This window comes from Eretmochelys imbricata, chromosome 15, assembly GCF_965152235.1.
Source record: "Eretmochelys imbricata isolate rEreImb1 chromosome 15, rEreImb1.hap1, whole genome shotgun sequence".
NCBI classification, from domain to species: Eukaryota; Metazoa; Chordata; order Testudines; family Cheloniidae; genus Eretmochelys; species Eretmochelys imbricata.
The window spans coordinates 21,368,501-21,384,673 of NC_135586.1; the positions used below are offsets into that span (position 1 = coordinate 21,368,501).

A 16,173-nucleotide genomic window follows, 5' to 3' on the forward strand; every position below is an offset into this window, starting at 1 on the left:
AAAGAGGCTATCGTAGCTTTTTTTGTATATGAATTTCTGACTTTCTCTCCCTGAGAGTCTTCCCAGGCTTGGGGGAACCTCAGAGGTTGGAAGTGCCTGGGGAGGGCTCTTTGGCTTTGCAATTGTGCTTTGGAGGGGAGGGGAGGGGAAATTATGTTGCCAGTTTGGATTTGCAGTTTTGCTTGTATAGTGTTGGAGAGGTGACTGGGGGTCAGTTGGATAATAATCTCTACATCCACTTTAGGCTATCCTGACTCTCGTTGATGTTATATACTAAGGTAGGTGACTAAGAGGCTGAGAATGGTCTTATTCAACAAGGCAAAGGGAAGACCAGCAAGATACCCTGTGAAGTTATTTACCAAGTCCCCTCAGAAATGTTGTAGGAGTGGAAAGGAGTTGCGAGATATGCCAGGGGTATGAATGTGCAACCGTGACACATAGCCAGAAAGGGTTAAGCAGCTCACAGGCTAACTGACCCAGATTCAACCTTTAGAGACATGTTAGAAAAGTATGTAAATGGTAATTAAGGCCATTCCATGTTAGACAGGCTAGAGCTTTGAAATGCAAACCTGTATTGTTAGAAAAATAAAGGTGATTGTATGTGTTTACTTATATCTTGTTAGATGTTAGCGATGTTGTCAGGGTTCCTTCCCTACTCTGAACTCTGGGGTACAGATGTGGGGACCCACATGCAAGACCCCCTAATCTTATTTTTACCAGCTTAGGTTAAAAACTTTCCCAAGGCAAAAATTCCACCTTGTCCTTGAACAGTATGTTGCCACACCAAGTGATTTAGACAGACAATCAGGGAAAGGACCACTTGGAGTTCCTGTTCCCCCAAAATATCCCCCCAAGCCCTTTACACCCCCTTTCCTGGGGAGGCTTGAGAATAATATCCTAACCAATTGGTTACAAAGTGAACACAGACCCAAATCCCTAAATCTTTGGACACTGGAAAAAAAAAATTAATCAGTTCTTAAAAGAAGAATTTTATTAAAAAAAAATGTAAAAATCCTCTCTGTAAAATCAGATTGGAAGATAACTTTACGGGGTAACAAAAGACGCACAAAACAGAGAGGAACCCCCTCTAGCCTTACTTTCAAAGTTACAACAAAACAGGGATAAACCTCCCTCCAGCAAAGGGAAAATTCACAAGTTGGGAAAACAAAGATAAACTAATACACCTTGCCTGGCTGTACTTACAATTTCTGTAATAAGAAAAGGAGTACTAGTGGCACCTAGAGACTAACCAATTTATTGTAGCTTATGAAAGCTTATGCTCAAATAAATTGGTTAGTCTCTAAGGTGCCACTAGTACTCCTTTTCTTTTTGTGAATACAGACTAACACAGCTGCTACTCTGAAACCTGAATTTCTGTAATATGAGAGACTGGTTCAGAATAGTTTGGAGGACATGGATTGATGTCCAGTCCCTCTTAGTCCCAAGAGCGAATGAACAAAGAACCCAAAACAAAGCCTCTTCCCCCCCAGATTTGAAAGTATCGTTTGTCCCCATTGGTTCCTTTGGTCAGGTGCCAACCAGGTTATTTGAGCTTCTTAACCCCTTACAGGTAAGGAGGAATTTTAGGCTACCCTTATGGTTATGACACATGTAAACAGATAGTTCCTGTCTATTACTATACTATTACCATTGATTCAGATATCAAAAGTGAATATTAACATTTAGATGAATCTTAGGTGAAATAATTTCATTGTCCATATGTCTCTTTAAAGTTTGTGATAAAAATGGATAAATTACCATATGTTAATCCATGCAGTTAATTACCAGTGATGTTTAGGAAACAGAAGGTTACATCAAAAGCCTATTGTTCACCCAGGACTGCATGGTCAAGAGGCTGCTAGAAAACCGTATAAAAGGCTCGTGGGACCTGATCCTTTCATCTCAGATGTGCTTGATGCTTTATGTAGGGGAAGCTTGAGTCATAAGACTGAGATCTCCATTCCCACCTGGATCACCCTGAATATGAACATTGGACTATAACGTATGAACCAATTCTGAAATGATTCTTTTACAAAGCTCACCATCTCTACTATAAAACCTATCTCAGAATGGTACTCATGTCTGTATGTATGCTGATCTTTTAACCAATACTCTTTTCTTATTAACTAAAAATATTATTTAAAAAGAATTGGCTATAAGCATGTATTTGTATAAGATCTGAAATATTCATTAACTTGGGAGGTAATAAGAAAAGGAGTACTTGTGGCACCTTAGAGACTAACAAATTTATTTGAGCATACACTTTTGTGAGCTACAGCTCACTTCATCGGATGCATCCGATGAAGTGAGCTGTAGCTCACAAAAGCGTATGCTCAAATAAATTTGTTAGTCTCTAAGATGCCACAAGTACTCCTTTTCTTTTTGTGAATACAGACTAACACGGCTGCTGCTCTGAAACTTGGGAGGTAATGTATACAATCCTTTGGGATTGGTAAAACTTTCTTAGATGATGAATAAGATTTTCAGTATACTCATCATATTTGACTTGGGTGTCTGGGTGGAGGCCTAAGGCTGGATTGCTTTAAGGGAACTGTGGTTTGGCGTCTGGGTAACCAGTAAGGTATTATAAAAGCTGTTTTGAGGCTAGCTTGGTGAATCTAAGTACTGGAAGGACCACCAGCTTTGGGAATTGTCTGCCCCATTCTGTGCAGATTGTCCTAATTAAGTAACCTCAGTGTGGCTCCCCGGCAACCCCAGTCATAGCAGCTATTGCCTTCCATGTCTGGAGCAAATTTGAAGCAATTTCAGTCTTAGATTCTGCTTTATCTCCCCTGAAGACGTGGTGAAAGTGCAACAAAGAGTTCTGCACTGATTGTCTGAGCCATGAAGCGTTTTGCTATCCCTAAGATAAAGCTCTCTTCCTGTAAGAATGCATGTTACATTTCATTGATACCTCAGGGGGAGAAAATGAGGTGTAATCAGGTGAAGTAATTAGCCGGAGCTCTCCGAGTCCCTGATTCTGCTCCCCTTGGCAAAACCCCCACTTTCTTCAGTAAAAAGAAAAGGAGTACTTAACACGGCTGTTACTCTGAAACTTTCTTCAGTGGCACACACAGACCTCCAATCCAAAGACATTCAGTGCCAAAGCTGGGTCTAGAACCCAGGAGTCCTGCTTCAACCAGCTCCTGGTCATGCTGCCCTTTACCTGCTGATGTCACCCTCTGCGCTGGGAAGCTAATATTTGCATAGCTCCGCCCCCACCTCTGCACAGCCCTCCTCACAGCGGGTGGTCCTGGCGCTTCCCCCCACAGCTGTGATTGAGTCAGCAGCGCGGAGCATGCGCAGAGCGGGTTTGGGCTGGGGTGGTTGCCTTGGCAGCAGGCATAGGAAGAGGGGGATTTGAGCCACCGACGGTGTGGGGGGAGGCGGCGCGGCCCGTCCGCTGAGCCCTGCCGAGGAGGAGGCAGGAGGCGGCGGCTAACGAGTAACGGTGTGAAGCGCGGGCGAGGCGCCGAGCGGCTGCGGGAATGAGGGACCGGCTGGCTGAGCTGACAGCGGTGAGGGGGCTGGCTCAGGGACCGGGGACCGGGCCGGGGTGCGGGGCAGGCCGGGAGGGGTAGCGGGCGGAGGGGGTGCTGGAGGGGACAAAAAGCAGCGAGTCAGGGACAGCGATGGCAGGAGTTCCGTGGGGAGGGCTTGGCGGTCAGAGATGGGGACCTTCGCGAGCCTCTCTGCTAAGATCCGCTTAGGCAACGCCCCAGACACGTCCCTGGAGGCAGCGAGGTCGCTGAGCCGCTCCAGGCTCCTTTCCAGCTCTCGTCTCTGGGAGGAGGAGGAGGCGGGATATCCACTCTTGAGAGATGGGGAGACTTTTCGAAAGCTCTTGGGGCTCCTTGCACAAACTTCAAATCCTGTGGTTTTTTTGAGGTGGTGGTGAAGACCCTCCCCCATACCCAAATGTTAATATTTGAGTGACAGAGGAAACGGGTAATAATTTTTGTGTGTTTGAATTATCTACCGTGAGATAGTAAATGCAAGAGTGAAATGAAGGGCTTTGTCTCTTTTTCTTTGTTTGTTTTAAGTTATCCCATTAAGAAATAAGATGTCTAAGTCAGCTGTATGTTTTGTATATATTTACAAAGTGGTAGTTCAGTATGTTTCTGTATTCTTTTCCTTCCTCTCATTCTTATCCTGAAAAGAAGAGAGGAAGGAGTTTGGGGAGAATGCCTTTTGTTTGACTTCAGCAGGATATGGTTCCAACAAAATAAGAATGTTTTGATTATATTTCAGAAGGGGGGAAATGGAGAATGCACATCAAATGGAGTTTCTGTAATCAGTCAGGGCTCCAGGTGTGTACAGGAGTTCACTTATGCCAAGTTGCTTGCAGGACTGGGTACCAGTTGACTTAAAAATAATGTATTCTGGAATAGAAAAAACTCAGCTATTGAACTTGTGCTTGTAAATAGAATAAGTAGTCTCTTTCCTCTATTCTCTGTACGGGTGGGAGGCCTTTTGGAATGCTTATTACAGTAATCTTAACCAGAAAAGACTGTGTGTCAGGATTGTCTTTGTCCTAATGAAAAGTGTATTTTTTTCAGGCGATTTTCTTCTTCCTCCAGTCTCTCTCTCTCTCTCTCCTTTTTTTTAACTCTAAACCTCCATTCTACAGATTATATGGTGTCAAATTATAACATAGTGCACACTTTTAAAAGGGGGCAGGGAGAGAAGAAAGCAGCAACAATCTGAATTAGATCTGTGATGCTTAGCATATTCAAAGCCCAGTCTGACGGGGAATGGGAGGGGAAGTAACAATGTTGTTTTCATTTAGAACAGAGTTAACTTTGACATTTAATTTAAAAAAAAATGCTATCCATTTGTAGTAGTTTGTAGGTTAGCATCTAGTAATGCTTCACTCAAAGACACATGAAACAGGTATGACACTTATGTAATTATGACTTTAGAGTAAACACTATGTGTAGTAGTAAAATACTTCATACTTGCCTTAGTGTAACTCAAGTGCAGTCTGTAAAATTCATTTTAAAATCCCAAGGTGCTTGTTATGGATTGACCTGCATACAATTTTTCAGTGTTTCAACACTTATTTTAGTCCGAAGAGCAAAAACCATCAAAACCCAAACTTTATCACTTAAAAATGTGTAGCTTTACTTTCTGAGACACATGTAAAACAGAACACATGCTGGATGATATCATGTAGGCTAAATTAACTTCAAGAGAAAACTTGGACAACCAAGTCATCACCCTCTCATCTCCCCAAAATTTTCCTCACTGTAATATCACAAATGACAAGTTTTTGCTAATATTAATGAGTGTCTTCATCACTACATCAGCTTTTTTGTCAGAGTGCATTTCTGCTTTTTTTCAAGCACAGAAATGATGGGTTTGGTTTTTTGGGTTTGTTTTTTTAAATCTCCACCGGAAGAAATCGTGGGAGCTATATGAATGTTGTTACCTATGTTTTTAAGCCTGTCTTTGTTTTAATATAGCTTCATTGCATTTTGATTTCAATAAATATTTTAACTGAAGTGTAATAGGATTATATTCTGTAGTTTTTAAACAGTAACCTGCCAAAGCCTGGGGAACCTTCAGGAATCACTTAGCATTCCTACATGAGGGAAAGGAGTTTGTTTATAAATAAGCAAATTATCAATTTAGTGTAAAATAGTCTGTTTCCCACTGCCAATGTGCTTGATATGCTGCATAAATAATTTAAGATGTCATGGTGTTCTATCCAGTCTACATTAATACATTTAGTGAAAGTACTTCAACCACCTTGGGAAAGCTTCTATCCTAGATTCTCTGTAGTTAAATTTAGGACTTCTAATTTTTGGTTGCTCTTTAAATATTACTGAGAGCAAATGTTCTACTTTTGTCAACTATAATATTAAGTTATTTATGGGGGTCGTGGTTTTTTAAATAGATAGTACATTAATTTGATACGGTTAACAAGTATTTTCCTATTGGTAAGTCTGGTCTCTAGACAAATAAAATTATGGAATTTTTGGATAGGATGGCGACACTAGCTAAAACAGTTCCTAAAGCGGAACAAATGTGAAAAGAGCAACTGGAACATTCAGATATGAATGTACATAGTTTTCCCTCATTGTATTGAGGAATACCCAGTAGTCACACATGTCCTTCCAGAGGAAAACGGTCCTGGATGCGTTTGTTGTTTTTTGTGGGGGGTTATGTCTTATTTCTCTTGTATGGATATTTCCAAATTATTCTTGGCAGTTTTGTAATGTCTGCTCTGTGGATGGTTAAAACTGAAAATGATCTTTTTTTGCATCCCAGGAAAGAATTGAACTGCACTGGAACTCAAGTCCAAAGCTTTGTGTTAAATATCTTTAACCCTAATCCAATTCAGTCTTGGATTCCTTCTACCTGCCCCACCAAAGGAATAGTAATATATTTTAGAAATCTTGTATTTTTATAGTCTGTATTAAAATAACAAGCTCAGAATACACATGCAATATAAAGGTTTAAAATCCAACGACCGTTTAATAATCTGTTCAATAAAATGTGCAAACCTTTTTTTTTCTATTTTAAAAAGTCACTCTAAAAAGTCTAGATATAAACCTTCTCTTTTTTAAGGAAGCTAAATGTTTGGTGTATTTTTTTCTCAATTTGGTGTAAAGCTTACCATCCTATTATCTGTCATGTCTGCTTTGAGCTTTGTTTGCATCATGTTAAATGCATCCTGCCATCTTCGTAAACCTACCCTTTGTCTTTTTCTTTATCAGTGTAACTGATGCCTGTGGGAAATACATTTTTATTTATTTATCGTGCTTTAGTTTTAAAATATAAAGGGATTGTAACTTGGTGAACAGAACTGAAGATATTGATAGTTTCTTAATACAATTCATCTTAAATGTACATGAAGCAATTTATGTTAACTAATGACTGGTAAAATATGTTTGGGAGTATGGGGCTGGGGGGAGAGAAGAAATGAACTACAAATCCCTGGAATACTGTGGTAACTGGTAGAATTGCAACAGTGCAAAGAACATGAAAAAGCATTCAACTTGTGGACAGGATTCCTTTGCTTAGAGAAAATAGTTGGGTGGCTTTCTTTGAATTCAGTTTACTTAGTTCCTTTGCTTAAAAAAAATAGAGATTCTGTGGAGATGAGTGTTTAAAAACATTTTTAACTATTCAATAATATCAAAACATAGAGATAAACCTATTAAACTGTCTGTAGATTGATAAATTGGCAAGTATTTTATTCAAGTGTCAGTGTAAATAGGTCTCTGTACACTTTAACATCACATATTTAAGACCTTTCTGATCTGTGCATATTGATTGATATCTGGATCAGTGCTTTTTGGGGAATCTGACTCTCAGTGTTTCATGTGGTGTGTTTGAAGAAATGCTTTAATTGTTAAAATTTGCAGGCAGAAATTGATATTAATGAAAACTTAGAGTTGAGAAATCAAGTATAAATATTAAATAAAAATATATTTTACAGCCTTACACTAAGATACACTACAATGTATATATAATATGTAAGCAATTACATATGTTAACAGAAGTTTATTTAGGTTGCAAAGTCAAGACTTGAAAGATAGGAAGTGCCAGTTTTATGGTTGCCTGTGCAACCTCTCTTCTGCTCCCTTGTGTGCTCGTCCTATGTACTGAGAGAGGCATGGGTGTTAGGATAAAAATAGTTTGTGTTCATGTAATGACTAGCCTGTATATTGCACAAGGTTGTTGAATTAAGGTTGGATGGGCAACCACAAATCTAGCACTTAAATCTTTCTAGTGTTTGATTTTTGCAACCTAAATAGCTTTCTTTTCAATGTAGGTTTTTAGTATGCAGCTTCCCTATGCTTTTTAAAGGGGGGGATGTTGTGGTTTTTTTTTTTAAATTGCATATATATAATAGAACTTTGTATTGTAGCTCCTGGCCCATGTGGTGCCACAGAAGGTTAAGGAGAATGGGAGCCATGGCCTTGTGCCTGACCGTGAGGAAACTTAGTTTATCTCTTTCTTTCCTCTCCCTTCCCCAGCTTATAGTTATTCCAGGAACTCCCAGGTGATCCTGTGCTTACTTTCCTGCCATTCATCTCTCTGAGATAAACAGTTCCTGTATGGTAAAAGTCCATATTGGGAATTAAACTGTGTATGAAACAATTCATGTTAATTGATTTAAACATAGTTTGATCCAATTCACTCTCTGTCCAAGCTGTTTAACTTGCACTAGTCTGAACCAGCCTTAAACCATGTATGTGGTGATGTTTTTCATGTTCTAAAATACAGATTCAGTAAATGGGTCCTAGCCCAGAGTTAAAAGGGCCAACAGCCTCAAGTATTTTTAATGGGAGCAGTGGATCTAGCATAAATAGACAGAGGACATCATTATCCATGATTATCAAGCTGGAATTTTACAGGACTGCTATTTTAATGCACAGTACTCTTAAAGAAGAGAGAATTAAAAGTGAGCAGTGAGTAACTGATGTGGACACAGTGGCAAAATGAGAACACCCATATGCATGCAATTAAGCACTAGGCCTCAACTTTCGTTAAACTTTAACACTGTGGAGGGGTTGCTACTTGCCATCTCCCTTACTCTCCTGTACTAGGCATTTAATTGGTTACAGTGCAGGGGTCACAGGTTTCTTTACCATAAACCCCATAACTTGCATCAGTGTTACAGGGCTCTTTATTATATAATCCATAACTGGGTTAGTCTCCTCAGAGTAGCCACGAGGCCTAGCTCTCTCCTGCTGCAAGGGGGAAATTTCAGATTTAAATATCTGAAACTGTGAAATTTACTATTTTTAAAATCTGCTGATCTTGAATTTAACCAAAATGGACCGTGAATTTGGTAGGACCCTACCTATAACACAGTTATTAATAAATTAGCTTAGTTGCACCCTAACTTCAGCTATAGTCTTTGCACAAGATTTCAATGAGTCTTAACTAAATGGAAAGTTTAAAGATAGTTTATTCCATTATTAAGATCCTTCAGATGCTAAATTTCTTAAATGATCCAGTTTTAACATATAAACAGGCTTTTTTATAAATTTTCAGAAAATTTATTTTATACTCTGTAATTTTGAGGAGAATATGCTGTGTTTTTCATACTAACAGGCTGAATCCTTGTTTCAAGGGCAAAATGGAACACAACCTCAACCTTAACTATGGAGACAGAGCTAGTGCCTTTATAATAATATGATCTCGCCCCTGGATAGAGTTGGTGTTGTAGACAGGCCTCTTTTGTGGAGGGAGGATAACAAAAACTGTAGGTTTCTGCTCATTTTAATTTGGACATTATAGCTCCCCTTGAACGTAGAAATTGGATTGCTTATGATGCTAGCATAGGCATTGGGCTCAGGTGGCTTCTCAGAATTTGTGGGGAGAAAGAACCATAGTAGAAATACAAATATTAACTTTCATTTATCATTTGTGACACTATTACAGTAAAAGCTTTGTTATCCAGCCTGTTGGGGGAATAGGGGTGCCAGTTAGTCAAAAATTCCAGTTAACTAACAGTTATACTTACCAATGGAATACCAATTTTCAAAGAATTAAAATTCAATAAAATTAATACACTATAAAAAGTATACAGCTACTCACCAATCCAGTAGTAGTCCTGCACTGCCAAGTGATTGGTTTCTTGAAGCACTTAGGTGTACTGTATACAAGTAAAGTTTTCTATACAGTAGGTTATCTTATGACACTACATATTACTATGAGCAGCACATGGAGTACACCCAGATCACTAAAAATACACTTAACAGTAAAACTGTACTGAACATAATTTAATCTTTCTTTTATGATTCAGAAGGCACTTCAGGATCGTGCTGTGCCTCAGGGTCATCATTATCAACATCAATTATCACTGTAGATGTAGAAGGTGTAGGAGATTGGGCTGAATCTGTAATGACCCTATGACACAACCTGGATGCTGCTTTTTTGAATAAATCCCTGATAGCAGCTTGCTTGTCTTCTGCCTCTTTTGCATAAAAGTACAGTGCAGAATGTGGAATTGCATAACCTCCTGGGCAATAGACTAGTCCCGATTACTAGATTGAAGATTTCTATTGGGAGATATCAGAAATGCCAGTTAATAGAGCTTTCTGGTTGATAAAGTGCCAGATAACACAGCTTTTACTATAATGTTTTAGTCCTTATGTGGAATAAGATATTTATCTTTTAACATACGTGTTAAAGCAGTGATGGAAAGATATAGTAGATCTTGTTGTCATCAGTGGGTGTAGGCCTCATTGGACACTGTGTGTAATGTTAAAATTGTTTTTTATAGAAAACTTTGTAATACACGAACAGCCTTGGATGGGCACAGTGAACACATCTGAATCAATGTAGGATGTCAGTTCTGAATGGAGCACCCAAGAACTAAAGGTAGTAGGCAGAGGTTGACACCATTTTCTTCTATTGGCTAAGGTGTTCTTGGACAGAGATTTGATTGACTAGTTGATGGAGAAGGCAGTTACATCATTTTTGGTACATGATTTTGTGAGAATAGTTGACACGCCCTCATATCTGGAAATTAGTGAAATAGGCTGTTATCCTACCTGATGTGAATGGCCTTCTCAGGTGAAAATATCTTCAGTGCTTATGTCAGTCCACTAGTATCTTTGTAAAATGTGGGTTATGATACAGAAACTGCAACTTTTGTTGGGTGGTTTTGTTTTGGTAGTGGTGGTGGTTTTGAATCCTAAAATCTGTAAAATCCACAGTAGGTTTTCTTTTTGGTCTGAGGTATTTTGTGTAAAGGGAAAAAAATACTCTAGCTTTTGAAATTTTGTACTGGTCAGATGTAGTTTTCCCCAATGTGTCTACTTGTTTATCTTTTAGATTACGAGCCCCTTTGTAGCAGAAACTGTGCTCTTAAATGTTTGAAAAGCACTTAGCACATAATGGGTGATATTACACATAGACTTCTTCCATGTTCTTATGTATTTATTAGATAGGACAATAAATTTGACAGTAGTGCATAGTGGATCCCTATGATATATCTTCTAGTGCTTTGCTTTGTCTGTTTATACATATCTCAAGGATTCAGGATTTTGCTAATTCCTATGGGAGACTCTTCCATAGTTTTTATAATTATCATTAGGATTTTTTCCTTACTAAACTTTACTTGATTTCATCCTATTATTCTTCATTTTAATCCATTGTACTATCTACATTTCCTGGGTGTTTACAACTTTCAAATATAATATCTGAGGAGTTGTCATTTTTTTCCTATCACTGGTTAGCTGTCACTTAGCCAGCCTATCTCATACATATTTAAGGTGTAATATAGACCCAAATCCTGCAAACATTTATGCATATGCTAAACTACTACTGTGAATATTCTCAGTGAAAACAGGAAAGTTAAGTATGTATGTAAATGTTTGCAGGATTTGGGCCATAGTAACATTTTTTTCCAGTGACTTCTAACTTTGGGAATGTTTTCTGTTGAGGAAGGGAAAAAGAGAAAAATATAATATAAAAGTCAAATATTTGATTTTTATATTATGATTTTAGCCTGAACACTAAGAATTGTTTAATTGGGAAAGTATATTGAACTGTAACTATACAAGAGAGCTTTTGATGTATAACTATTTCCCCAATGTGTCTGTGTTGCAGCAAAAGCTGTTGCATTTCTACTTGCCCGTGAATCATAAGTATGGCAGAGGAAACATTAGCTTATATTGCTCATGTTGACTGCTTATATTGCTCATGTTTACTGCTAATGTTGGCTGCTATGGTGAAGATTTAGAATGGAAAGTGTAAATGGAAAGAGGGCAAAGCGGTAGTACTTAGTCATAGCTTTGTTGCTATGCCTATTTAACTAGGAGTAATCAGTTGTTTAATTCTGCTTCAGAACATGTCCCTGTGCTTCATTTTGTAGGCGTGCTCAAATTAAATCACTTTTTTGTTTTGTTTTACAGTGTAAAAAAAATGAAGATGGAGAGACAACTGTTGTTGTTGAAAAAGATCATTTTATGGAGGATTTCTTCCAGCAGGTAAAATGAAACAAGGGGCAGATAATTTTCTCCAACACTTACCAGTTTAAAATATGTATAATAGTCTTAGTAATGGTTTTTCTCTTACTATTCAACTTTTTTAAAAAAGCGTTTTTAATACCATATTCTGTAAATTATTCCTGTTTCCTTCTGATCCGAAATAAACTAAGCCTTACTTTTTGTTATATCAGCCAACTTTGTCAGTTCAGGAGGAAAAAGTTGAGGCATCATAATATAAAGAAAATGTGGATTATATAAAAATAATACTGCGGAAATTATAGCGTATAACCATGATGGCTAAAATCACTATACAAAACCAAACAAATAGCAAAACTGAGAGTACTATTTGCCAATATATTGCAGGACTTCCTACTAAAATCACTCTAGCACAACTTCCCTCTAGGAATGTAAAGTAGAAACATAGCTACGTTCTCACCAGTCTTACTTTAGTGTATAGTGTCAAACACATATACTTAGCAGGTACTTCAGGTAGATCATATAACTGAGTGAAGCTTTGCGTTGTTATAGATGGATGGAAGCTCTCATGTGGTAGTTAGGTATTTGATTTATTTTAAGAAGTGCTGCTCTGTGCTAGAGCAAAAAGGTTGTAGTAAAAATGTGAACAGATACTACAGAGCAAGAGATCTTTCAGCAAGAAAATCATATGTATGTTCAGGATTATGTTTTAATCATGTTCAAAGAAATTGCATAATATACGGGGGGACATTACTTTTTTCAAAATTAACTTAATTCATGCTTAACTGGGGAAGAAGGTTAAATTTTACAATTCTAGATTCTAAGGACCTCACCCCTTCTTGTCACCTGTCTAAATGGGCCATCTTGATTATCACTACAAAAGTTTTTTTTTCTCCTGCTGATAATAGCTCATCTTAATTAGCCTCTTACAGTTTGTATGGCAACATCCACCTTCTCTGTATGTGTGTATAATTATAACTTCTTACTATATGTTCCATTCTGTGCATCCAACGAAGTGGGCTCTAGCCCACGAAAGCTTATGCTCTAATAAATTTGTTAGTCTCTATGGTGCCACAAGTACTACTGTTCTTTTTGCAGATGCAAACTAACGTGGCTGCTACTCTGAAACCTATCTTAATGCACTAACTTATTAAAACAACAACAAATGTAACCAAAAAAAGCAAGATTTTATGGTCTCCAATAGGCTTAGCCTTAAACTTATGCCTAATTACAAAAACAAGTACCTTAACTACATTATTTTAATTCAGAAGAATGTGAAACAATGAAATGAAGTTCTCAAAAATGAAAGAATAATTACCACCTTCTTTAGCAATATTATATTGGCATTCAAACCTAAACAGTTATAAAAGAAAAATGAAATTAAACAAATGAAACAAACACATAGCAACTACAAAAGAAAGGCAGCAAGCCAACGCTTCAAGGATCTTACTTTTTATTATCACTTTTTTTTCTTTATCAGCTTCAACTACTTCATCTATATCAGGGGTCTCAAACTCAATTTACCTTAGGTCCAGTGCCAGTCTTCAAATCCTCCCAGCGGGTCGATGGTGTTCACGCCACCTCTCAGCCCATTTCCCACTCTTTTCCGTCGCTCCCTTGGCCTCATGCTGCTCCAGCTGACTCTGCCCAGCGACTAGTGATGGCTGACTCTGCCCAGCGACTAGTGATGATATCTGTCCCGCTCCCCAGCCAGTGGGAGCTGTGGGGGGCTGTGCCTGCAGCAGACAGCTGGCAGCGTGGCTGCCTGGGTCTCTCCTTCACAGCTTGGCGGGCAACAGCAGGGATAGGGATCTGCTTGAGGGAGCTGAGCCACCCCAGGTGAATGACATGTTGCCACGTGCAACAACTGGGAGGGTCACAGGAGCAGCAGGATGCAGCAACGTTGGAGGGAGGGGCATGTGAATCTCTCCTGCCCCCCTCCCCCCCCTTCGGCTGGCAGCCATGAGGACTAGATGAAATAATTTTTTAAAAACTTTCTGTGAGCCACAGTGGGGAGGTTCTTGGGCTGCAGATGGCTTGTTGGCCGGCACTTAGAGACCCCTGGTTTAAAACATGCTTAAGGTTAAGGATATGATTGAGTGCTGATCTGAATAGGAAAGATTTTCTGAACTGGTGTTTCAATTGGTTCCTCAGGTTAAGTCAACTCACCACTAAGTCCCTGAGGTTCCCATGACTTTAATGTACACTGTAAAAGAGAGATCTTTGAAATAGTCAGTCTATTCACAATACAAAAATTCCAACCCAAAATACATAAGTCAAATTTGTTTGGTAGAAACTTCCTTTACTATATCTTGCCTTCGGTTTCAGGTATGTAGGAATTTTCATGCCGGCAGTGACAAAGTATTCTGTTTTAAGCAGTTACTAATGCCAGATGCTTCAGAGGAATATTGTGCAATATTGGTGTGGGGGGTTGGAAAGATTCTTCCTGACCCTGCCTACTGATCTTAATGTTAAGCATGTAGTTTTTTTAACCTTAAATTATTTATATTATCTGTGTTAAAATACTGACAGAACCTGGTCTGTATTTGAAAAAAGGGATTTCCCTTCTCTATATTGGGAAACCATAAATGGATGTACCCTCAGTCTGGGAAAGACACAATTCATGACTGATTGCTCCTTAGATGTAGAAGGTTCTTTGCGTTTTCTCATGGTCTGCATTGTTGGCCCATCAGCATTTGTCCCTGGTATTCAAATCTGAATAACTTTGGTTTGTAATGTAAGAATCTACAATACTGATATTTTTCTTTTGACCTTCATATGGTTTTACGGTATGGCATTTCCTTCCTTTAGACAATCCTAATGACTAGTTATCCTTTCACTCCTTTTGATTTTAAGCATTTCTGATGCATTTCTTCTTCCTAATCTGTTGGCAATAAATTTTTTCTAGCATCTTCATTGCCACATTTTTCTTTCCCTGTAGGTTGAGGAACTCAGAAACAGTATAGCAAAAATAGCACAAAATGTGGAAGAAGTTAAAAAGAAACACAGCATTATCTTGTCTGCATCAAATCCTGAAGGCAGTAAGTATTTTACTTTTTTAGGTATTTAATATGTATGGATAGTGATCCTGAATGAGTACTCTTAATGGCTATGCGGTCATATTAATTGAAAATAGAACTTTTCAGTAGGAGTGAATATTGCAAAATTTATGAAATGTGGTACATTTTTTTTATGCCTCAGATATAAAATAAATTGAAATAGCCCATTTCAGCTTTAAGATCACATTTAAAAGAGGGAATGTCTTCAAAACATTGTTTCCAGAATGCTCCAAGAAGCCAGTCTAAAACTTAACCTGATCAATTTTCTAAAAATAACTCAAAGACAACATCTCTTTTCTGTCTGAAAGTCTCTCACATCTCAAGTAAATGACACATTGTTGGAATTGTGAGACTGATTACTCCTTCCTCCATTTTCCAATAATGAGAACCTACTGTCCCACTTAAGCTACTTTACTGTTCTGCAGTAATGGTGAAGTCCCAGATCAGGAGCACCAACTTGGGAAGTAGTAGCCCTCAGCTTAGAGACAAAGGTGCACTTTCAAAACAAAGAACATTGTCTCCAGTGAAAGCTGCCCACCACCTTGACCTCATCTATCAAAGGAACACATTTACCAGGTATATTGAAGGTGGGCCTTAGGGAAAGAGATATTTGTGATGCTGAGAGCAAAATAAACCACAGGATAAAACATAAATAATATTGTAAATATAAGTATTCATTATCTAGAGGATAGTAAGACTACTAAAATTATATACTTTTGGATGTGAGTAGAAGAGTTTATAAGCTAATTTCTTTCCATTCACTAGTAGGCTTTTTCTACCAACTGGTATTCTGTTCTAAATTTTCTTTTGGTCACAGTTCTGTTTTCCCCCTTTCTTTGTTTTGAAATGAATTAGTATGAATTCATGATGGGGGGGAGAGAAAGGGTTTTATTTAAACATGGAATCTTTTGTTTGTTTTTTAAATTTAAACTTGATGGGGAAGGGCTCTGTTCACATCATCATGTAATGAATCTTCAAAACTGGTTGCTACTAAATAACTGTTTAAACTTCCTCATATTGGTTTTCTAAGAAATCACAGTGATATTTACTCCATTAGTCTGGAACCAGTACAAACACATAGCTTAGAGGCAGCCCTTACCCCTAAGAACTTGAACTCTAATTTAAGGCGAGAGTCAACAAATGGGTTTGAACAAACTCTTGGAATGTTTGGAGGCAGGAGG

The 16,173-nt window shown here is 38.2% G+C and overlaps 1 protein-coding gene across 3 annotated transcripts in view; it reads left to right on the forward strand.

Moving 5' to 3' along the window:
- The first annotated feature begins 3,423 nt into the window (after positions 1–3,423).
- Positions 3,424–16,173, forward strand: part of STX2 (syntaxin 2) — a 70,773-nt gene continuing 58,023 nt past the window's right edge. For all 3 annotated transcript variants that reach the window (XM_077834905.1, XM_077834907.1, XM_077834906.1), the window contains exons 1-3: positions 3,424–3,518; positions 11,883–11,957; positions 14,875–14,974. In XM_077834905.1, coding sequence (XP_077691031.1) covers positions 3,489–3,518; positions 11,883–11,957; positions 14,875–14,974 — 205 coding nt within the window. In that variant the 5' untranslated portion in view covers positions 3,424–3,488. The remainder of the gene's footprint in view (positions 3,519–11,882; positions 11,958–14,874; positions 14,975–16,173) is intronic.